General features: G+C 42.6%; 1 protein-coding gene across 7 annotated transcripts in view; it reads right to left on the bottom strand.

Moving 5' to 3' along the window:
- Positions 1–19,857: 19,857 nt before the first annotated feature.
- The window catches only part of SMARCE1 (SWI/SNF related BAF chromatin remodeling complex subunit E1), a 241,199-nt gene continuing 235,352 nt past the window's right edge, over positions 19,858–25,704 (bottom strand). For 6 of the 7 annotated variants that reach the window (XM_075177144.1, XM_075177143.1, XM_075177149.1 and 3 more), the window contains 3 exons: positions 22,856–22,957; positions 21,659–21,914; positions 19,858–20,671 (listed from right to left, as the gene is read on the bottom strand). In XM_075177144.1, the coding sequence (XP_075033245.1) occupies positions 20,448–20,671; positions 21,659–21,914; positions 22,856–22,957 (582 nt within the window). In that variant the 3' untranslated portion in view covers positions 19,858–20,447. The remainder of the gene's footprint in view (positions 20,672–21,658; positions 21,915–22,855; positions 22,958–25,704) is intronic. The other variant, XM_075177148.1, reaches the window with a different exon arrangement.

The raw sequence follows: 25,704 nt of genomic DNA on the forward strand, positions 1-25,704 counted from the left end.
TCTCTGGAACTACTCTTGTTTATAGTGACTAGCTGAATAATTCGGTTAATGGTGTAACCCACTGCTTTGGCACTACATTCAAATGCCTGGTGCCATCCTGTCGTTATACTAAACCCATTGATTGAGGATTCCCGGAACCCAAATTCTTACCCATGATTAACTCTGATACTATGTCACTACTTGTAAGTATAAAGACGAGAATGTCTTCTTAGCCAATTCATTTTGACCTTCACATGCAATGGAGTGTTCATTTACAGACCTGGATTTAAAATGCTTACTCTCTGTAGTACCCCCATTCCTTTCTTAATCACCCATATTATTATTACTATTATCATAGATTTGTAAGGCGGCACAGTGCTCCGCAGTGCTATACAGAAGAGAAAACAGGACATATGTAAAACAAGGACACACACACAAGACAAAATAAATGCAGACATGAAAACAAAAGGTATGGTGGACTCTGCTCATTAGAGAACTTACATTTTAAGTGGAAGAGGGCACAGCTCAAACAAGAAGAGTGAGTGTGGCTCAGAGTGGAGATTGGAACAGCTGCAAGGGTGTATTAGTGTGAATAGTATCATGAGGGATAAGTAAGCTTTAAAATAAGAGACTGGTGTTTACAGAACGTCAAAAGATTTGAAGGCTGTGAGAAAGCCTGACTGAGCGTGGTAGGGAATTCCATAAGTGGGGAGCAGCATGGGAGAAGTCTTGTAGGTGCAAAATCCACCACACGCCATAGGTCATAAGCACACAAGTGTATTACGCCAGCATTTTAAATGAAAACTGATTGTTTATGCTGGCAGGCATAAATTAGGGAAAAGAGTAATAAACAAGGTACAACCATCTGTACTGAAATTCTGCCATCCTAGAACTAGTGGATGTGATTTTTCTGTAATATTATTTCTATAGCACACAGTAAGTTCTTAAATTCTCAGAATGGTTAAAAGAATGTCAGCGAATTCAGCTGAATGCTGTGTTGTCTCCAGTATCCAGATCACAATGCAGACAATTGTCAATGGGTTGGACAAGCTATTTACTTCCAAGCAGTGGTCGTAGTTGGCCATTATACAATGGTATGTCATACTAGCACTTCGATTGTCACAATCTAATTTGTCTCCAATAGGAAAGTCACAGTGGCTGAGTTTTTTTACAAAGTCCTCAGTGCATTTTGGTCTCCGGAAAAATGTCTGCCGCTTGTATAACTTAGTCAGTAATAGAGACACACTGTAAAATACAAGTTAATGCACCTGAAATTGATGTTCTGGAAAAACTTTATTTAGGAACTTCCCCTCTACTTTGTATTTTTCATTACACTATTCTCAGCATCTATTCTCAGGACACAGGCAGGTACTTTAGAGAGAGAGCCTGATGTTATTTATCAGTATCTGTTCTATCTGTTTGTGTGTGAGACATGGAAGAGGTGGAGGACATAGTGCCCTAATTTTAGATGCTTTATAACACCATTTAGTAAAATACAAAGACATTTTAAATGTTATCACTTAATGTCATTGTATTTTATTAAATTGTGTTAAAAAGCATTTAAAATAGGGTTAAAATTACTAGACGGCCCCCGGCCATTCCGATACATTTACTATTCCTCCGCTTCTAAATTCCCACTTCGACCACTGCTACCAAATAATTTGCAACAGCTAAAGGACTATCAAAGCAGACATGGACCAACATCCCTGTGTCCAACTCTCACCACATCAAAGTCTACATGAGCTGGCATCATTTTCACCACCTTGAGTCCTTGAGTGAACAAGGAGCACTGCAAATTTGCCTAATAGCCTAAGTGGCTACTATGTAAATGTTAATAATACAAATTAAACAGACAGAAGGATAAGCAATAATAGAGCTCAGCATTTCTAGAAAAAAAAAAAAAGTAAAATTAAACTATAAGACTGCTTTGTTTTAATGACTTCTCTAAAGGAATTAATATATGGGAGGTATAAACTCTAATAACCTGTATAGAAAGTTATTAAATTTGACGTACTCATAAAATTACCCTTTATCTTCAGCCAGATAAAACATCACCACTATTTATGTAGGTAAATCCATTGTAAAAATCAAGTTCCCAGCGTAATTAGAATCTGGCAAACTGACAGGAATATAGTAAATATTGAATAGCTGCAGGAGCTCCTGTCATTTTACTGACAAGAGACAATTATACCTCAATTCATAGCCTTAGATGAGGTAACATAAAATGTGTGTAATTTTCATATTTCTATCTGCCAGTTTTAATGAAGCAGCATTTCCTGTTCCTTTATATATGCAGCTTTGAGTAGGTATTTTATTTTAGAAGCTTACATAAATCTGCCTTGTTGTTGCATACAAAACAAAAAAGACAGTAACATATATGGGCATTCATATTGCCATGCAACTGGTATCATATATAATATGGGATATACCGAGCGCAGGCTTGTTTTTTCTCTGATATTGTTGCATAGTTACTGCTACCAGTTCCTTCTCTGGGCAAGATCAGTAATGTTGAAAATTACATTTTTAAAGTGAACCTAGGCAACCGGGACGCTGGATCCGGAAGTGACGACCCGGTCGTTATGGAGACGGCCGGGACATCACGAGTAATGCAGGAAGAGTCGCAGCGGCCGCAGTACCCCCCCCTTGAGGAGGGGTCAAGGGACCCCGACATCCAGGCTTAGAAGGAAACTTCTTAAAAAATTCCCTAAGGAGTTTCTCAGCGTGGAGACGCTTCTGAGGTATCCAACATCGCTCTTCTGGGCCGTAACCCTTCCAATGGACTAAGAACTGGACATGACCTTGAACATTCCTTGAGTCCAGAATTTTTTCGACGATGAACTCGCGGTCTCCATTTACAAGCAGAGGTCGAGGTCTGTTAGAGGAAGATTGAGTAAACTTGCTAGAGGCAACAGCCTTTTTCAAAAGAGAGCAATGGAAAGTACAGGGAATTTTTAAAGAAGGTAGTAGTTTGAGTCGGAATGCCACTGGATTCACTTTCCTTTCAATCAAAAATGGTCCGATGAATCGGGGACCAAGTTTCTTGCAGGGTTGCCTCAATTTGATCTTTCGTGTGGACAACCATACACGATCTCCTGCTTTTAATACACACGGCCCACGATGGCGATTGGCAAAGGCTTTAGACCTGAGAGAGGATTGACACAGTGCGGAATGTACTTTCTTCCAAACGGACTTCAATCGAGATACAACAGTAGGTGTCCTGGAATCTCCAAGGGTAACGGCAGAAGAGAGAGAGTTCGCTTCCGGGTGGAAACCAAGATTGCAGATGAATGGGGAGGTACGTGTTGCAGAATGGCAAGAATTGTTATAGGCAAACTCTGCCCAAGATAAGAGAGAGGAACTTGGAAATGTAGATGCGTAGTAATTGCGTTGAAATTGTTCCAGGGATTGGTTGGTTCTTTCCATCTGACCATTTGACTGAGGGTGGTAGGCTGAGGACAAACTAACTTTGATTCCGAGGGAATTGCAGAAAGACTTCCAAAGCTGTGCAATGAACTGGAACCCTCGGTCCGAGACGATGTCTTGTGGAAGGCCATGGAGAAGGAAGATATGGGTAATGAATAAGGTGGCCAAACTTCTGGCATTCGGCAATTTGAGTAAGGGTATAAAGTGTGCCATCTTGCTGAATTGATCAACGATGCCTGCCAATTTCGCGTAGAGGTGGTGTTGACGTAACTTCCCCAGAACTTCCCGAACCTGTTGGCGGTGCTGGGACAAGGACTGAGATAAATTAAAATATCATCTAAATAAACCACCACGGTCTTACCCAAGAATTCTTGCAAGATGTCATTGATTAGATCTTGGAAGACTGCCGGGGCGTTACACAATCCAAATGGCATCACCAAATATTCATAATGCCCAGAGAGGGTATTAAAGGCCGTCTTCCATTTGTCTCCCTGTCTGATGCGGATAAGATTATAAGCACCCCGCAGGTCAATCTTAGAGAAGATGGTAGCAGACTTGAGCTGGTCAAACAGAACAAAAATCAAGGGCAGCGGGTAAGTATTTTTGACTGTGATTTTATTCAGGCCACGATAGTTGATGTAGGGTCTCAGACTGCCGTCCTTTTTGACCACGAAGAAACATCCAGCACCTACAGGAGATTTGGAGGGACGGATGAATACTTTCTTTAAGTTCTCCTCCATGTACTGTTCCATAGCTTGCGTTTCTGGGGCAGACAAAGAATACAGACGCCCTTTGGGCAATTTTGAACCCGGCACAAGATCGATAGCGCAGTCATAGTCCCGATGAAGCGGGAGAGAGTCAGCCTTCTGTTTACAAAACACATCACTGAAATCCTGGTAACGTGCAGGCAACAATTCTGAACTAGGCTGCAGGATTCTAAGAGGCAGGGTCAAACAAGAAGTAGAGCACACTGGACTCCTGGACTCCAATGGATGATCTCTCCTCTTTTCCAATCAATAAGGGGATTATGGCTTTGCAACCATGGATACCCCAGAATCAAAGGAGCGGAGGGATAGGTGATTAGGAAGAATGTGAGCTCTTCAGTATGGAGAGCGCCTACGGATAAGCAAACCAATGGAGTCTTGGCAAGTATTCGGCCCCCAACCAGGGGATTACCATCCAAGCCGCAGGCGGTAATGCTCGATTCCAGTTTGACTTCGGGAATTCCAAGAGTTTGAGTCAAGAGAATGTCAGTGGAACAATGTCTGAAGGCTAAGCGTGCAGGGACTAACAGAGAGTTTTCTGAAGAGGTTATTTGAAGACCTAAATGCACCTCCTCACCAGCGCTTAGGTCTAGGCGTTTCCCGCCTTGCTAGGACAGGAACGAAATAGGTGGCCAGATTGGCCACAATACAAACAGAGACCAAGAGAGCGTAGTCTAGAACGGTCTTCTGGGGGCAGACGGTAAGCGCCCAACTGCATGGGTTCAGGAGAATCCAGAAGAGTAGGACCAGACTTGGGTGGCGAGCAAGGAGGTATAGATGATTCCCGTTCAGTTTTCCTCTCTCTGATTCGACGGTCAATCTTAATGACAAGCTGCATCAAATCTTCAAGTGAGGCAGGTACAGGATACTGAACTAGGGAGTCCTTAATTTGCTCGGTAAGGCCCAAGCGGAATTGACTCCGCAGTGCGGGATCATTCCAGGCACTATCCTTTGACCATCGCCAGAATTCTGCAAAATATTCCTCAGCAGAACGAGGTCCTTGCCTTAATGCCCGGAGATGAGACTCAGCTGAGGCCACTCTGTTTGGGTCGTCGTATAGCAACCCCAGGGCCTGGAATAAGGCATCCACGGTTTGAAAGGCTGGACTTGTTGGTGAAAGAGAGAAGGCCCAGGACTGGGGATCACCCTGGAGTAGAGAGATTCCCGACTCTTTGGGGTTCAGAACCTGAGGAGCGTTGTCTCTGGAGGAAGTATAATCTGCAACTCTCCTTAAAGTTGTGGAAAGCGGACCTGCTTCCCGAGAATCGATCGGACAAAATTCAACTTCGGCTCTGGAGAAACGCCAGAGGAGGCTTGCTGAGGCTGCAGGTTTCTAGAGGCCTCTTCTTGAGCTGATAAGCAATGAGATAGGCCCTGTACAACTTGAGAAATCGCCTGGATCTGGTTAGCCAGACCCTTAGCTCTGAGGATCATGGCTTCAACAGCCATGCTGTTGAAGCCAGACGTTCTAAACCACGATGATAAAACGGTCCTTGACTTAACAGGTCTGGTCGTAGCTGCAGACATCACGACCAATCCCCATCCATGGAGAGAATGGTGGTGTACAATCAAGGCCCACCAGGATGACTGGAACGTCCTCGCTCATTACCTTTATTATTACCCTTGGAAGCATTGCTACTAGTGGAAATAGGTAAATTAAGTAGAACTGCCAAAGAACAGACATGACATCTACTGAGATAGCCAGAGGATCAATGTAAGTCGCCTGGGAGCAGACGAATTCCGATTGACCCAACCTGTCTGCCAACTGACGAAACACTTTTGGATGGACTTGGACCATTCAAGTTTGCATGTTGAGAAAATCGACTTTTCCATCCCCAGTATGAAAATTACCATGACCGCCTGAACGGAAAGATCCTGTGCGTCTCCCACATAACTAAGGGACACTTGTGTCGCCCTGGTGGGGTATGTCATTGCCATGGCAATGTCCGACTATCTTCACCACCCGTCCCGAAAATAAATGACGTGTGCTGATAAGAACACGGTACACTGCTTGAAACCACACAGCACCCCAACCCCAAAGGCTGGCATCTATTGTGATCAAGGTCCAATCCCAGATCTAGAATGGACAACACCTGCAGATTGTTTTTCTGCAGCCACCAAAGGAGAGACTGGTGCACACAAGGAGACAGACTGAATACCTGACCAGACAGATTCAGATGGGATTTGTTCAATTTCGACAGGAGTTCCAGCTGGAACTCAAGTCCATGAAACTGGACAGCCTCGAAAGTCGACACCATCTTGCCTAGAACCCACAACCAGAAATGCACAGAAGTCTGTTTGACAGCCAAAGACCTTACCATCTTCTGCAAAGCATTAATCTTGTCCAGAGGCAAGAACACATGCTGTTGTTGAGTATTGAATAAAAGTCCCAAAACGATCATTAGTTGAGTTGGTGTCAACTTGGACTTTTTAAACTGCGACTCTGGAAATGAGACAAGAGTATTGCCAGGGACTCCGCCTTCAGATGATCATCCAGGTAGGGTATGATCGTAATGCCCTGGAACCGCAACAGTGCAGCCATGACCACCACGATCTTGATGAAGACTCGCAGGGTCGTGGCCAGACCAAAAGGAGGTGTCTGAAATTGGTAGTGATCTGACTGAACCGCAAACCTAAGGAGGGAGTGATTGGGCTGCATGATGGCTTAGTGGTTAGCACTTCTGCCTCACCGCACTGGGGTCATGACTTCGATTTCCGACCATGGCCTTATCTGTGTGGAGTTTGTATGTTCTACCCGTGTTTGTGTGGGTTTCCTCTGGACGTTTCGGTTCCCTCCCACACTCCAAAAATATACTAGTAGGTTAATTTGCTGCTATCAAATTGACCCGTGTCTTCTCTCTATCCCTGTGTGTGTGTAAGGGAATTTATACTGTCAGCTCCAATGGGGCAGGGACTGATGTGAGTGAGTTTTCTGTACAGCACTGCGGAATTAGTGGCGCTATATAAATAGCTAATGATGGCCCTCCCAGATGGGAACATGCAGATAGGCATCCTTGATGTCTAGACCATGAACTCCACTTGTTCCATACTCTGAATAACCAACCGCAATGACTATGTTAAATTTAGGCACCCTGACCTGAGTGTTCAAGGATTTCAGAATCGGTCTGAACGAGCAGTCAGGTTTTGGAACAAGAAAAAGGCGAGACTAAAACCCCAGTCCTTTTTGGCGATTCCTAAACCAAAATAACTACTCCTGAAGAAATTAGGAACTAGTCGGCCTCTCGCAGAGCCAGTCTCTTTCATAAACATGCGGGAAACCCAATAGAATAGAACCGCCAGAGAGGGAAACCAAGGAGATCAATCATGTAACCCTGGTCCATAACTCCCCATACCCAGGTATCCATAGTAGACTGAAATCACTGATTACTGAATAGAAGAAGACTGGCTCCCACAATGGTAGACCACAGAGGGGCAGAATGCCCATCACGCCGCCTGCCTATCTGCTGACTTAGCCGATGGACACCGAGTCGACCAGGCCTGGTGTCCATGGTGCAGACCACCCCCCTGGGGGCGGGCAACAGACTTCTGGCGGACTGACCCGTGCAGTACTGACCCAGAGACCTGCTTGAAGATTAGAAGGAACAGAACCTGAACATCCTTGGTTTATTTTTACTCCTGAGCATGACTGATAATTGTGTCAAGCTGAGGGCCAAACAAAACACCCCCAGAAAAAGGGTGTGTTTCTAAAGGTTTTTTTTACTTCTCATCAGCCTCCCAGAACTTAAATCAGTCTGACAAACTGAAACCACAGAGGCAGATATCCGTGCACCGATGAGTCCCGCGTCTAAGGCCACCTCTCCCAAGAAATCTTTTGCCCTCTGAATCTGTTCCACCACAAGAAGCAGTACAAGAGACAGTCTCCTGGCCAACAAGCCTCAAGACAGCTGCTCTAACCAGCTTTGTTGACCCACACCAATGCCAAAGCAGAATTGCCACACAAAAAAAAGACTTAAGGACAGCCTGATAGTGACCTTGGCCAGCCTCGCCACTGGAGCGTCCAAGTGTGGAGGTACTTCCCATTTTGCATGAACCTCAGAGGTAAATGGATTTCAAAACTGCAGCCAATGGGACATCTGGAACTTACAATCTGGTAAAGACCTGGGCTCACCCAATAAATTTTGCAATTGGGAAGAGAGAAAAGACAAAAAAATATTTGTCGAGTAAAGCGAAAAGGATCTGCAGTCTTAAGGGAATACCGCATCAGAAATCTACAATACCTGACACACAGCCATATCAACTTCTCCACCCTCAGAAGGAACATCTTCCACAACAGAAGAGTTCTCCAAGTCAGAATTGATCACCAATTCACCCTCCTACTGGAAAGAAGTCAGAATCCGACTCAGGTCCTTGCAGTATCACCACCTACCTGCATTTACGAGAGGAGGATGACGTGGCAAAGTGCATGCCGCTTTGTAAAGAGCCCCCATTTTACTACCATGCACAATTTTATGGCCGATACTGGACTTCAATCCTGCTACACTGGTTCTACAGCCTCTCTCAGACACTTCCTCGCCCCACTGCAATAGCAGGAGCCTTGCACCCATCTTCTGATCAACATACACTAGTCAGGAAAAGGGCGCGCTTGCCCCAATTGGACCCTTCACTACTCATCGGACAGCAGGTCTTTTGTCTTCGGCCTCACCTTACCTGTCACTAGTGGTATCAGTGCTCGGTACAGTGTCCGATTTCATCACTGAACTTGTCTCAGGATGCAAATTGAGGCAGCCTGAACGTGTACAGGATCAAGCTCTTCTACTTCGTTTTGCAGAATCCTTGAAACCAAAGGGTCTGCCTTCCCACTCTCAATCAATCTGGATAAATCTACAATCTCCGATTCCTCAAGCAGACTGCTGCCCTCTGACCAATAAATCACAGTGCTCCTGTGGCTTATAAACTGCCCAGTCATTGACCCCCTGGTGTCCCGTTGCAGCCTGATACCCTGCTGCATGCAACCTCCAGCTTCCCCATTCACAACAACACAAAATGAAAGTCAACCTTGGTGACCTTTCAGGAACTCCAATTTAAGATACTTCTTCTCTTTCTTTACATTCTCCATTGTTTCTTCTCCAGACTGCACCACTCCCTCCCTAGCATTTGCTACCCTGTTGTCCTGTTCCTTTGCTATTTCCTTCACAGCCTCCACAATCTCCAAGTACCAGCATTCTCTTTTTTTCTTGTTGGTTGAAGGAAGCACCAATCTTCCTAATTGGTCTCTGGAATGTCTTGTTTGTTTGCGAGAACGTGTATAGTGCCAAAAATCAAGGAGGCACATTTACAAACTTGATGGCTATTATATTATCAACATCTAGACCTGAAACATGTTTTATTTGAGCTTCCCAATGCAAATACATGCATCAAAATCAATAAAAAAAAAAAAAAAATATTAGACACTATAGATATTCGCAACTTACTAATCAGAATCCTTTAGTCAACAGTGTATCCGCAACTCCAATTAAGGGGGATATTGGAAACTTCTATAGGACTGCAGAATGCATAAGTGTATGTGGCAAAACATGCATTTATGCTTATAGATATGCTACCTCCAATACTAGTGACATTACAAAAAATACAGATATCCAAACCTACACGGACCAAATACAAAGCACAATACACTATAGAGGCACACACACTTTGCAACCACCTATACTACACTGCCCTCCCCATGGTGCTACAGCATATACACTCAAATTTGCCACTCAGCATACTGCATTATGGTAACAGCATTTTTTTTTTAATATATACTTACACCGCAAATCAAAAAACACAATCCCTATCCTAACCAGTTACACTGTTACCCTTTCATGGTGCACTAACACTCCACGAGCACGTCACCAACAGTTACACTAATGTAAACTGTCCATCTATTACTACACAGAAAAAACATTCACATGCATGACATGAGTCTATATATAGATTGTCTGTAAACACCCACCAGACATATGTAATTAATGTGAAAGGGAGAACGTCACAATGGGAATGGAGGCACACAGGAAGCAATACACAGATAGGAAGTAAGAAAAAAAAAAAGTGTCATACCATTGCTCCTGGCCCTTAAACTACATCTTAAACAGTTATCCGATATCCCCATATCAGAACTAGGAAATGAAATGCAGGTAACTTGCGTCTACACACATTTCATCATCAACATTTATTTATACAGCGCCAGAAAATTTCGTAGCGCTTTACAATTGGGAACAAACATTAATAAGACAATACTGGGTAGTATATACAGACAGAGAGGTAAGAGAATCCTGCTCGCAAGCTTACAATCTATAGGACAATGGGAGTTTGAAACACAAGGGCATGTGCTACATCATATTGCACAATGGACCAGCTAGAATGCAAAGGTAAAAGTATTGAGTGGGCTGTGTGTGTGGCAATGTTGGTCAGAGGGTTGTTGTCTTGCGTTAGCTGTGTAGAGGGTGGTAATAGGGTAATCTAGGGAAAGTATGATGGTGGTTGAGGAATATCATAAGCTTGTCTGAAGAGGTGGGTTTTCAGAGAACGCTTGAAGCTTTGAAGACAAGAGTAAAGTCTTACTGTGCGAGGGAGGGATTTCCACAAAGTGGGTGCAGCCCGGAAAAAGTCCTGTAACCGAGAATGGGAGGATGTGATGAGAGTGGAAGAGAGACGTAGATCTTGTGCAGAACGGAGGTGTCGAGTTAGGAGATATTTTGAGACAAGTGAGGAAATGTATGTCAGTGCACTTTTGTTGACGGCCTTGTATGTTAGTAGAGGAATTTTATATTGGATTCGTTGAAATACAGGCAGCCAATGTAGAGACTGAAAGAGTGGCTCAGCAGAGGAATAATGGTTTGCAAGGAAAATCAATCTAGCGGCTGCGTGCAAAATAGATTGTAGGGGGTTCGAGTCTGACTTTGTGAAGACCAGTAAGGAGGGAATTGCAATAGTCGATGCGGGAGATGATGAGTGCATGAATTAATGTTTTTGCGGTGTCTTGTGTGAGAAATGTGCGTATTCTGGAAAAGTTCTTTAGGTGTATGTAACATGATTTAGATATAGAGTTGATGTGGGGAATAAACGACAGTTGTGAGTCAAGGATTACACCTAGGCAACGAGCTTGCGTGGTGGGATTTATGGTCATGTTTTTAAAAGAAATAGAAATGTCAGGCAGGAAGCTTCTGTTTTTGGGTGGGAATATTATTAATTCAGTTTTTTAAAGATCAAGTTTGAGTTGGCGAGAAGACATCCAAGATGAAATGGCAGTAAGACAGTCAGTAACGCAAGACAACACAGATGGTGAAAGATCAGGAGAGGATAGATAGATTTGTGTATCATCCGCATAGATATAATACTGAAATCCAAAGGAGCTTATTAGTTTTCCTAGAGAAGTGGTGTAGATAGAGAATAGCAAAGAACCTAGGACTGAGCCTTGTGGTACTCCAACTGATAATGGAAGCGGAGCAGAGGTGGATCCAGAGAAATTAACACTGAAAGAGCGATTAGATAGGTAGGATGAGAACCAGGATAGGACAGTGCCTTCAAGACCTAGGGATTGTAGTGTTTGTACGAGGAGAGAATGGTCAAGTGTCAAATGCAGCAGAGATCCAGGAGAATTAGAAGAGAGTAATGGTTATTAGTTTTTGCTGTGATCAAATCATTGACAACCTTGGTTAGCGCAGTCTCTGTGGAGTTTTGAGAGCGAAAGCCTGACTGAAGAGGATCCAAAAGGTTGTTTGCTGTAAGAGTGTGCGAGGCGAGTGTAGGCAATTCTCTTGAGAAGCTTGGAGGGGCATGGGAGCTGAAAGATGGGGCGGTAATTTGCGAGAGAGTTAGCGTCACAATTTTGTTGTTTTTTTAAAATGGGAGTAATCACTGCATGCTTGAATAGTGATGGAAAAATACCAGTAGAGAGAGATTACAGATTTTAGATAGAGGGGGAATGAGCACAGGAGACAGGGACATACCAATTTGTGAGGGAATGCGATCAAGAGGACAGGAGGTAGAGTAGGAAGATGAGAAGAGAATTGAAACTTCCTCTTCAGTTGTGGGATCAAATGAAAAGAGCGTGTTAGAGGGTGCTACAAAGGAATTGAGCCGATTGTTTGTCAAGGGAGATGATATAATTTCAAGTCTGATCTTATCAATTTTGTCCTTGAAATAGGAAGCAAGATCCTGGGCACTGATGGTAGTTGGATGATTTGAGGCAGGAGGATTCAGAAGAGATTTAAATGCGTTAAAGAGGCGTTTGGGGTTAGAAGCCCTAGTATAGATGAGAGATTGTTTAGCAGTGTCCAGAGCATTTCTATAGGAGTGGTAGATATCAGTATATGTGATGAAATCATTAGAGGTACAAGATTTACGCCAGTGACGTTCTGCTTTACGAGAAAATTTTTGTAGTGTTCGTGTTACTGTAGTGTGCCACGGTTGGCAACGAAGTCTATGTGAAGTATGTAGTGTCGCTGGAGCCACTTGATCCAGGGCAGTTGCTAAGGTTTGGTGAAAATGAGGTACTGCCCGATCAGGGGAGAATTTAGAAATTGGGGAGAGAAGGTGTTGGAGAGAGGTGGAAAACTGTTGAAGATCAATAGAGTTGAAATTCCTGAGGCTGTGAGGAGGCTTGGAAGAGTTTGACACTAGGGAGAGTAAAGAACTGAGTGTGAGCAAGTAGCTAATAAGGTGATGATCCGAGAGGGGGAAAGGAGTGTTAAGGAAATGAGAAACTGAGCATAGTTTGGAGAAAACAAGATCAAGACAGTGGCCATCCTGATGAGTAGCGGATTCAATCCACTGGGAGAGGTCAAGTGTAGAGGTTAGAGAGAGTAGTTTGGAAGCAGCATTGGAATGTGGATTAGAAATAGGGATGTTGAAATCACCCATGATGATGGCGGGGATGTCAGAGGATAAGAAGTGAGGGAGCCACGCAGAGAAGTATTCAAGAAATTTTTGGTGTGGACCAGGAGGGGCGATAGATTACAGCAACACTCATAGAGAACAGGTTAAAAATCCTACCTGCATGTACTTCAAAAGATGTGAGTGATGGGACATTTGGTAGAATTGTGAATGTGCACTGTGGGGACAGAAGTAGTCCAACCCCACCTTCTTGTCTGCCTCCTGGTCTGGGGGTATGTGTGAAATGGAGACCACCATGTGACAGGGCTGCAGGTGAGGCAGTGTCTGATTGTGTGAGCCATGTTTCTGTTATTACTAGAAGGTTGAGGTTGTTTGAGAGGAAGAGATCATGTACGGAGGTAAGTTTGTTACAAATAGAGCGTGCATTCCAAAGGGCACATTTAAAGGACTTTGGAAGAGAGGGGAGACAGGTGATGCGTTTGAGGTTTGCTGGATTTCTGTAGTGTTCAGATATATGTGTGTGGGAGAATTGAGGGGGACCTGGATTAGGCGATATATCACCAGCTAATAGAAGGTAGGAAAGATGATTGTAAGATGTGTGTCTTTTTAGTTTCTGGCGGCACGGTGAGGCTGTTAAAGTTATTGAATTTAAATAGGAAAAGAGTTCATGAGTGTTCACTAGAGGTGAGTGAAGTAATGAAGGGGCAATGTGGACAGGATGGGTGAGGGATGATATAGGCCTAAAGATAATGCCATGAAAAGAGAGAAAGAAAAATATTTTGGCAAGCATTGGGATTTATGATTTATGAGTCAAATAGCAAAAAAGAGGATTTATACTTACGATAAATCGGTTTCTCTGATTCCTGGTGCCCCCTTGCTTGTTTATGTATGACACTGCCGTGGCATTGTCGGAATGGATGCGGACCGGCCTTCCTTGTAAAACACTCTGAGCCCTCTGCAGTGCTTCCAAGATGGCCATGAGTTCCAGCACATTTATGGAAAGAACCGACTGTCTCTCTGATCACATACTCTGCATCCTTAGGTGAAGGACCACTGCCCCCCAACCACTCAGACTGGCGTCTGTGGATACCAGGATCCAGACCCGCGGGGCAAAGGATCTGCCTTTTGTTAGGTTGTCCTTCAACAACCACCAGCTGAGGGACTTTCTCGTCTCTAGAGATAACCTCATCCACTGGCGATCCAACCAGAGGAAGGACCCTGACCACTTCCTCAGAATGTCCCACTGAAGACATCTGGAGTGAATCCTTCCATACGGAAGCGTCTCGAAAGATGCCACCATCTTTCCTAGCAGCTTCATACACATGAGTACTGACAGCCTCCGGTGCGACAGAACCCTGTCTGTCCATTCCAGTAAGGACCTTACTTTGTCCTCCGGAAGAAAAACTCTGCTGTCTGCAGTGTCCATTATCAGTCCCAAAAATGTCATTCTTTGACATGGGATCATTTGCGACTTTGTTCCATTCAGGAGCCAACCATGCTGTTCCAGCACCCTCACCGTAAGGCGAAGATGTTGTTCCAACAACTGAACTGTTGACGCCTTGATTAGAAAATCGTCCAAAAAAAGGTACAATCTGCACCCCTTTGGAGTGAAGGAGTGCCGCCATAACTGCCATAATCTTCGTAAACACCCTTGGGACTGTGGCAAGCCCGAACGGAAGAGCTCTGAACGGATAGTGAGCTGAGCCTACCGTGAACCTGAGAAGAGGCTGATGCCCCTCCCAGATCGGAACGTGGAGATAGGCATCCTTGATGTCTATTGATGCCATGAACTGGCCTGCCTCTAGGCCATCTATGACAGATCTCAGGGATTCCATCCGGAAGAAATCTACTTTCAGATGAAGATTTAGCTGCTTGAGGTTCAGCACGGGTCTGAACGAACCATCTGGTTTCTGTACCAAGAAGAGGTTTGAGTAAAACCCTTTCCTTCTTTGGTACTCCGGAACCTGTACAATAACCTTCTTTGAAAGAAGCAAATCGACAGCAGAGAGCATTGCCTGTCTTTTTTGAGGACAGCGGGGTAAACTGGTTACAAAAAACCTTTGTGGAGCTGGCCCTACCAACTCTATCATGTAACCCCTTCTCATGATCCCCTGAACCCACCTGTCCGCCGAGGATCGGTCCACTGCTGGGCGAACCCAAGCAGCCGTCCTCCCACCCCACCCTCTGTTACCAGAGGAGGGATGGTAGTCATGCTGCCGGTCTATCCGGCAGCTTGGTGGAAGAGGACCTTCCTGCTGTGGAGGAAAAGGATGACCTTCCTCTAAGCGACTGTCTTCTACCTTCAGCAGCCCTTGACCTGACTGTTTGGCCTCTGCCAGACACACCCCCGCGAAAAGGCTGTCTGAAAGAACTAAACCTTGGAACCCTGGGTCTAGGAGTATTCACAGGCAAGGACGTACTCTTACCCCCCCCCCCCCCCCCCCCCGAGGCCTGTAAAATCCAGGAGTCCAACTCTGGACCAAATAGCATCCCACCAGTATACGGAATGGATTCTAATGGTCTCTGACTCCAAATCCGCATTCCAAGTTGTTAACCATAATGTTCTCCTTGCTGCTACTGCTGTAGCAGAAATGGATGATATGGAGGCTGAATTGTGGGCCGCCTCATATACATAACCTGCCACCTCCTTAAGGTGCATGGCCAGGGGGAGCAGTTCCGAATCCTGTTATGCGGACTCTAACTGCTAGCCCAGGCTTCCATAGCCCTTGCTTCCCAGGCCGAAGACAACGCCGGTCTGAAGTTTGTACCAGCGGCCGTAAAGACCGATTTCAGAAAAGTTTCTAATTTACGATCGGTTGAGTCCTGTAGGGCAGCCGTTCCTGGTACAATTAACAAAAAAGGGGGTACCACTGCACCAGGTAATCGCTATTTTGTATCCAGTTAATTAACCTATATTATATTATATTTAATGTTATTTCTGGATGGTGCACTCATACACAAAATGTTCTAATGTCTAGGAAGAGGAAAAAGAAGAGAAATGTGCTTGTTTGAGGCACTCAGCGATTTTCTAATAAGTAAAATATCTGAATCTTTATTAGTTATACTAAAATTGAGAATAAATCCCTCCAATTGTAATAGCGAAATATAAAACTAATAAGGTGAACCTAAAGTGAATTAAAATAGCAAAATAATTTGCTATGCCTCGCTACTTTGTTAATAAGGTTTGATATCAATTCTTCAATATTATATTGTCTATCACTCCATTCTGATGCTGTTGTAATCTGATATGATAGTCTAATATAACTAGTGGTGTGATCAAAATGTGAATTGTAATTGCTCAGACTGTCTAATCCAATTCATTATTATAATGACATTGCTGTATGTTTATACTGCAGATTTAATAAAGTTTTTCTCCAGCAATTGTACCAGTTGTATTGAATTTCACTAATATTCCAACCTTACTCAATAATAAAATGAATATGGCTACTAAAAAGTTCTCAGTCCTGCCGTTAGTAACATGTCACGCACACACACTCTGTTTTCTTAAACTTAATGAGATTGAGCGCTGTCTATTGTTGTGAGTCTTGTAGTCAGACTCTTGTAACGCTGCTGATAACTATTGTAAGGTTTCAATCATACATTGCACGCTCTCATACATGCCCGCTAACATCATAAGTCTATAAGGCACTTATATGATTCTCGTTAAGTTAAACAGATTAATGGGAGTGAGGATATGAAGTAGCGAGGCAAACGCCAACGCGCGTTTCGCTACTCGCTTTGTCAAGGCCTGGTACAAGTAGCGCGGTCTGGCGAACCAATCTCGCCATGGGTGCATCTACTTTCGCCACCTGTTCCCATCGGGCCATATCCATCTCTTGTAGAGGATATAATGAGCCAAACTTTCTAGGCACAGTGAACCTCTTATCCGGATACTTCCAAGAGGCCTCTGCAATATCTCACAGCTCTGCTGAGGGAGGGAACCTGACCACCTGTTTAGAAGCCTTTTTAAAGAGAGACCGGTCCAAGGACCTCATCTCTTCTACTTCAATAAACCCAAAGATCTGACGTACTGCTTTTACCAGATCGTCCATACCCCGGTGCCTAGAGCTTTCTTCTGATTCCATTAAAGAAAGATCAGAATCCTCTAACAGTTCACCTTCCTCCACAGAAGATCCCTCTGAATCAGACAGAGACAACAGCGCATTAGCTGATCTGTCTCTTATTGCTACGCATATGTCTGGGATTTTCCAGCAAATGGTTTAGTCGGTCTAGAACTCTAGCCACTGCTGACCATCCAGCCTCCCCCATCTGGGGTGACTCCTGTAGAGCCGGGGAAGGAGATTGTCCGACCCCTGGGGGTAATGAACTACTCATTCCCCCTCCTGTTATCCCCCGAGAACTCACTGAGGGTAGCGTCCCAGAGGTAGATGGGATCTCTGCTGGTTTAGATAAAAGTTTTACAAGGGTATTAACCCCATGTGACAAAGTTGCCACCCACTCGGGAGGCTCTATCGTCTGAATGGAGCTGTCTTTAGGCTGCAACATTACGTGTGCCACAGCGCAACCAGCAGAGCCCCCCTTGATCCAGATCACCAGTTAATTTAACTTTACACTTTGAACAGACAATACATTTGGCACATGTTGCTTTACTTTTATCAGCCATCATAAGATAAGAACAAAAATAAAGTCACGTTTCAGACACACACTCAAAACATTTATCAGAAATACTGACTATGTTTCAACATATCATAGCATTTCTGACTTAAAGTAAAAAAGGAGATAGCTTAGTTTCTTTTAACATAAAGCTCTCTCAGTACATGTGCCTGTAATATCTATACCTCTCTATACATATGCATAGAGAAAGTAAATGATACTTAGCAGGGGAGATGTGTGTCAGCAGCTGCACTTCTTCCGAATGACTGCTTTGTCTCTCCTCCTTTTGTATTTTGGCGCCAAAAAGGAATCTTCCACCTGCTCACTCAGCAGGGGGGGCTGTATCCTTTACACATTACCCTACCGCTGGCACATTTGTCTTCTCTGCATCGGATAACAGCGATTTCCACCACTCTTTAGGTGAAATCCTGTTATCACTGTGTCCCCTGAAAAGCGCTTGTTTTAATAGCGCGGCAATCTAAGTTCCCCCTACCCCCTTCTGAGGAGGGGACTTGGTACGCTCCATCATGGCCCCGGGGAACGTCAGTAGTAACGGCGCTCTCTGCCCATGGCAGCGCCTGACCCTGCTATCAGCGGAGAGCGGTCTCTTGCCGACCGTATAACAGCTGTGGAGAGCCTTACATGTCCTTGTGAAAACTGCCAGCGGGGGCCGCGGCTCCCCAGCTGACAACTGCTTCTCTCTCCACGAGCCTGCTGTTTGTAACCGAGCCTCTCGCGCTAGTCAACAGAAAAAAAACTTCTATAGAAAAGAAAAAAAGCCTAATTACAGTGAACTTAGTTCACTTTGGAGCTCTTTCAAGTTCAGCCCATACTCCTAGGGCACCTACTTCAAACTGAGGTCTGTGGGGAATTGGCGGGGGGCCATGTCTGTCAGCAGCAAAAGATTAACTGTTTAGGTGCCAGACTCCTCCCTACCCTACTCAACCCCATGGTTAAGCAGTGTCCCCCAGATGGATGAAAGAGAAATTAAGGAATTAAAGGAATTACCTAATTGCAATGTCCAGTGTAATCAGATAAGTAGTGCAGAGCTAGGCTGCAGCAAATGTAGTGTATTCCTGGATGTCTGGATAGTATAGAGTAATGATGTGGGAAGCCATGTGGGAGAGTGGGTGGAAGTGTTGAATGGAGAGTAATAAAGAGCAGGTGATTGAGTAGCTGAGTTTTTGCAGTCATGAGAGGAGAGTGGTTGAAAGACAGTATCATTTCTTCCTATTTGTGATGGCAGACAAAGCTTAAATAGAATTGAAAGTACAGTGCTGAGGCAGGGTACTGAAATAACTGTAGCATGGGTAGGGAGTGGTTGAGCAATTAGTACAGTAGTCTGATTAAACAGCGTAGATTTTGCAATGAAAAATTGACAAATAAAACAAACTTTGATGAGAAGAAAATAAGATGAGTCCAAAACAGTCCTCATGTTGCATGTAGCTTGTAGCCAGGGAGAGTTGACATCATCAGAGGTAGAATATGGAGTTTCAGGTGAGTACTGACTGTTGTCCTTGTGTAGCTGTGATAATAGGCAGAATGTTCTTTTCCTGTTTCCTCCTGTTTAACTCCGGTATAACTCCGAATTATGCTATTTGAATTTTTTACACTTGTAACTGACACACTAAGAACTAGACACACTAACTATGCAGCCATCATTGACTTGCAGCCATTCTATCAATGAATATATCTGGTTAACAAACACATGTGATCAGTGTTCTTCAATCAAGCCCTCAATATACTCCCCCAACCAACACTACCCATAAAAAGGTTTAAACAAACAGTGAAAGAACAGCATACCATTTAAAATAAAAATGCACTCTCTTAATGCGTAAAACTATGGAAAGAATACAGGAACATTTTTAATTTGGCACTTGATATCTTTCTCTGCCTATACAATCAAATATATTTAATTCATAGTTTCATTTGGTAACAATCTTCTGAAACAAATAGTGTACCATGCTCAGACTTTGGAATGAATTTTGCATTTCTGTGCTGTTTAATTTCACTCAATCTGTAAAGTACTTTCCGTCATGGAAGGATTAAGCTTTACACAAGCACAACAATGAATGGCTGTCTAGTGATTGTCATATAGTAACTAACTCTCTGGAGCAAAATAAAGAGCATATGTGTATTGTATAAGTAAAAGCTGCATACATATGTATTACACACCTTGGATGCACCCTTAAGGCTGTGACATTTAAATCATTTGTATATAAACAAAAAAACCTAACACAAAAGTGGTCAATACTTTTATTTAATTTGTAGTTCATAAAAAAAAAGTTTTAAAAATACAACTTGATACACCAGGTTTACTAACACAACTGTATGTAGGTCATATACAGCTACACAATTGTAGCACTGGGGAATTAAAATTTAATTTAGGTTGGGTATACAAGAGTTAAAACAACCACAAAATTTGGAGAAAACGTGGCTTTACTATTGACTCAGTGCAGAAGCAGAACTAGTCTAATCCTCCGTTTGTAAGAAGGGCACACAATTCATTTAATTTTGCCAACAGTTTATAATTTAGAGAGGATACCCAAAAGACCGCAGATTTGAGGTTACAATGTGCTTTGACAACCACCTCCATGGAGGCAGCTGTTACTTCCTTTTCGTTACTGAATTGCAATTGACTGTAGCCGGCTAATCATAAGAAAGCAGGACTCTGTTGACAGCTGCACCATGGAGACAATTATCAAGGAACAAGAATTATCCACAAAAAAACCTCAATCTTTATAAGTTAGGAATGATTTTTGAGAGTCTCCCTGATCCACCCATGGGTAATAATAATACAACAAAAATGTTTGCACATCAGTAAAAGGGAACTCAGTCCTTCCTGTCTCCTTCCTCTGCCACTTGATCTGTAGGGGGTTCCTCCACTGTTCCGCTATTGCTCTCAGAACCTGTGTTACTGTCACTTGTTCCTTCATCAAGTGTACTATCCACTGCTTCCTGCCCACTTTCCTTGTCCTCAGGGGTTGATGTACCCTCCTCTCCATTCTGCTGGCTCACGCTGGTCTCTTCTGGAGGGGGCATAGAAGGAGTGTCCACTGGAAAAACAAAATGCCACTGTTACATTGTGCTAAGAGGTAAACCAATTCATGTTCAGAATAATTAAAATTTTAATTAGACAATTTCCTGTGCTATTCCCTGGTGCCAATAATAATAATATAGCCAGTGTAAGGGAGTGTAGTGGAAGAGCAAGTTGTCAGTCCAGAAAGACTTGCTTTCAGATACACAAGAGTGTTAGAACAAAGCAAAGAATAATATTTCAGCTAGCACTCTTCTCGCTTCTTTCAGCGTCTCCAGCTTCCAGCAAAGTGAATGTCAAAGTAAATAAATAAAATTGTACAGAACCTCAGGCTATCAAATGCTTCTTCTTTGCTTGCCAAAGTAAGGTTTAAGAGATAGAGTGCTCTCATGTGTCCCAGGACTGATTCTTTCTGAATCTGGGGCTGCAGAATGCTGCCTGTTTTTGCCATTTAGACTCAGGAAAGCCTGTTTGACACACACACCAATGAGTGTGATTTGTTGTTAGTACATCATGAACGCATTTCATCAAGGAACACAAACATTCAAATAATTTCCGCAGGGCAAGATGGGAGATTCTGTGCACATCAGAGTGTGAAAAAATCATTTAAAAAAATTAAATAAAATCAGATTTTGATTTTTTTTGGATTCTTTTAAAAAAACTGATCAGCAAATAAACCAAGTAAAAACACGAATATAAAAGTTCTTTAAAAATACTGTATCTTTAATATAGTCAATTTAAATGATTTGACAGTGTCACCAACCTGCAGTTACCTTTTTTTAAACCCTTTGAGGCATATCTAATTAGGTCCGATGCCCGGGATTACAGGCAGCTGCACATGTAAAGTGACAAAGCGGTACCGCAACATCGTGGCTTTCCCTTCGCAACCCTATGGATTGCGCACACAGAAATCTGCCGTGTTGCGGTAACATGACTTGTGCAGGACTAATTGACTATGCCCAGAACATCACAATAAATTCAATATGTACTGGTTTCTCAAACATACCTATTGGAGTGCACACACCTGTCTCCATCGCAATCTCCTCCTCTTCATTCTTTTCTTCAGTCTTTATAGACTCCTGCTCATCATCAGCCGCAGACACAGCAGCAGCAGCAGCCGCCGCCGCCGCACTCTGGTTGCGTTCAGCTTGCTCTGCGGCTTCCTTCTCCCGTTCTTCCTGACGTTTGCGAGCCTGTTCCTCTGCTTGAGCTATTTCTGCAGCAATTTTATCCATATCAACCTCCACTTTGAGACTGCACAGCTGTCATAGAAACAAAAAGATCAATAAATCACCTGCAAATGTGTGAAAATACTGAGCAGTTTTATAAAGCTTAACATATTTCACAGTGCTGCATAACAGTGCAAAATAAGACAATGTGAATCAAATGCTGTGGAGGACCTGGTAGATGAGTTCTAGTAATATATTCTTATTACATTATAAAAAGCAAGGGAAGCAAAAGAGAGGCTATAAATTAGGGGAAACAGGAGAGAATAGAAGCAGAACGTGAAAATTGCCCTGAAGGAGTGTTTTAATTACAAATTGGAAGGAAAATGTGAGAATTTATTATTAGCTTTTATTTATAAGGCACCACAAAGGGTCCGCAGCGCTGTACATGATATATACAGAAAGCAGTGATTCGTAACACATAACATGATACGTAAAAGACAAAACACAAAGACCAGACTGAATGAATAAAAACAAGGTTAAGCATTCCAGAGCATAGGTGCAGCATGAAAGAAGACTTGCAGAGAGGAAATAGGAAGTTGTGATGAGGGATAGAAGTGTTCTGCACATTCCCTTATCAATGTACAAAGCACTTTGCACAGTTGCTGTTAATTCTCTATGGGAAGTAAGAATATTGTATGAACTGTCTGCATTTTCAATAGTGCAAACTGCTGAGCATTGGAACTTAAAGGGCTATTTCACTTTCCGCTTTTACTATGTGCATCGATTTAGGTTCCTTGCTTCTTTCTGTACCTAACTTTATATCATCTTGCCAAAGTTTTTCTGCAACAAAGCTGATGTATGGATACAACAGCGTTTTAATACACTGCAAAAAGAGCACATTAGGAAGCTAACACAAAAGTTGCAGGTATGCATGTACCAGCCAATAATTAATCATCTGAATGTGGAAAATGTAATTGATATAACTGCCAGCAGTAAATGTGTACATATACATTTTTCTTCACATCAGTAATTACCCGTTTAAGCTCATTATTAAAGGATTCAGTGCTTTCCAAGAACTTTCTCTTCTTTTCCTGGTGACGATCTTCAATCTGTAGCAGCTCGGCCTCCAACTTGCGCTGATGGAAGAATGGAAGACACACACAAGTCAGGAGACACTGGAACTTCGTTATCCCTACTATCACTTACTCATAGAAGCAACATTCTCAGCAGCCCTGCACAGTATAAAATCAGGGACACCGCATGCAAAGAATAACAGAGTGAAATACAGGTAGAAAATAAAAGCAACCTCTGATAACAGAGCCTAAAGAATAAAAGAGCAGTGATACAGAATATTGAATGATTGTTTTTTTTACTCCAAATAAATAAATTGGTAAACAGATAGTGTTTATACACTGCCACCACCCATTTTTCACTTCTCTATTCAATATCAGATGAGTTTTTTTTTTTAAAAAAAGTACATAAATTTCATATTACTGCAAATTTGGCCTCTGAAACAAAGCAAATTATGCAATTTTATAAAATGCTTCAGAAAACTTCAGTGTATATGGCAGTGTTTCTCAGACATCAAGCATTAATGGTCCAAATAAAAATCATGATTTGCTGTCTTAGAGATAATATTGAGGTATTTAATATCTTCTAAGACATACAACTTTCTACACCTGTTTTAGAAAACTATGAAACACATTTGCAAACATGTAGGAACTTGATCTAATAGAGTACAGTTACAGTGGACATATGATTTACAAATTTGTCAGCCGAGCCAATATTCATAGGAATACAGTTTATACAAGTCACTAGGAACCAGACACCGACATACAATGTACTTTAATAAAGTGGCTCATGCCTCTGATTTTCCAATTTGGGCCTCTGGGAGTTCACAGTACTGAACAATTTTTATTTCCATGAATGTTGGCTCAGTCCACAAAAAATGGCCAAGGCACTGTTACAGGGATTGAGATTCGTTCTATGTACTCCAAGCTTCTTGTGATTAAGGTAACTGATGATTACAGTGAGTCACTGAAACGATTATTGACAATACTCAAGAAGTTACACACAATTTCAGATTTCTTAAAGTCATTATATGTATGGGAACTTTTATTTATATTTTAGGATTTGAAAAAAAAAGTGTCTTTTTAGATTTAATAAATGTTTAGCGATTTAAAAAGAGATCGTACCCAGAGCTACAATTAGACACTGTGCCTTATTGTTCGTGTTCCTGTTCAATTGGGTCACTGAAAACTTAGCCTTTATTTGTACTGTAAAACTAATCTATTTATGTCTTAGGTAATCTGCAAGATGAATGTGACAGGATAATAATTACAGGACATGTGCCTCTTGAGGGTAACCACGTTATAACACGGTGTCTAATTGTAACAGCTTAAAGTGTAGTAAGTACACCTCTTGTCTTGAAAATGTATTCAAAATTTATAAAAAGGTACCCAGTGGTACATTTTAATACTTAGGTTCCTTAAACAAGTGATACATCAATAGTTTGACACTTAATTATCCTTCATCACTGACAATTGTAATATTACCAGATTACTCCCATCATATGAATAAATGTCCGTGTTTTATTTATTTTAAGTTCAACTATTTCTTCGTAAAGTTAAGTCACAATGTAAATGTCCACAGTCAGTTTTTGTACCTTGTTATCGGTACACTCATGTTCCTGTTGAGAGGGGCTACAGTCCCGCTTTTTCCATAAGCTCCTGATCCTTTGAACAGCTGTAAACTCGTCCTGTCTTCCCTCCACAGGTGGAGGTCCTTTTCTATGGTGTGCAGGGAAACACCTGTTTGGTCTCTGTGATCTATGCTGTTGTTTCACACCGTTATATATAGTGGTGCTGTGGGTCCATTCTGCCATGCTCTCTGGAGAATGGTCTCAGAGTGGAACAGAGTAGGAGCTGAAGCTTAGAACAGCTTGGTTTTGTGCGATTGACATTTGTGTGTCAGCGTTTCCTGTAGCCTGTATTAGAGCTGCACATTGGTCTTTAAATGGCAATCTACTTGCCACAACTCGACCAAGCATAGACATGTGTATTATGCCAATACATAATGTGTATGCTATGTGCAACAGCAGCATAGATTACGGAGACCAAATAGACATTTTCCTGCACCTCGGAGAAAAGACCTCCACCTGTGGAGGGAAGACAGGATGAGTTTATAGTTGGCTCATGGACTGTCAATGCGGAGTTAATTAAGGGTCATGAACTATAACTATTGAAGTATCACTTAAGGAACTTAAGTATTACAATGTACCACTGGACACCTTTATAAATTTTGAACGTACTGCATTATCAAGAAGGTTAAGAGCAGTGCGGGAATAGCTCAAATTGTAATAAGTCACAGTGTTGTAACACGTATACCCTCAAAAGGCACACTTCCTGTGATTATCCATTCACATTCATCTTGCAGCACTATGAACCCAATATTACTTTAATCTTGCATGTTAACCAAGCTATAAATAGGATTAGTTTTACAGCACAAATAAAGATTGTTTTCATTGACCCAAATGATCCCATTTACACTATCTATAACAAGACACAGTGACTAATTGTAGTGCTGGCAACAATCTTTATTATAGCATTTCTGGGACTCTGACACAACATACCATAGAAGCTTACACTTTTAGGCGGTTGAGTGCTGGTAGAAACATTCCTCCTTCAGCTTAGTGATTTATGATAATCATTCCATTAAATAGCTACTATATTTACTTTTATTTTCAGCCCCACTTACACCACAGTATACACTACCAGTGCAAAACGATTGAAGCAGAAAAAGCTGCCCGCCGTTACGTCCCATGGAGCACCGAGTGGTTGAGATACAGAAATACACAACTTATTGTGTTGTGAATAGGGTTACT

This window comes from Mixophyes fleayi, chromosome 6 (assembly GCF_038048845.1).
Source record: "Mixophyes fleayi isolate aMixFle1 chromosome 6, aMixFle1.hap1, whole genome shotgun sequence".
Taxonomy (NCBI): domain Eukaryota; kingdom Metazoa; phylum Chordata; class Amphibia; order Anura; family Limnodynastidae; genus Mixophyes; species Mixophyes fleayi.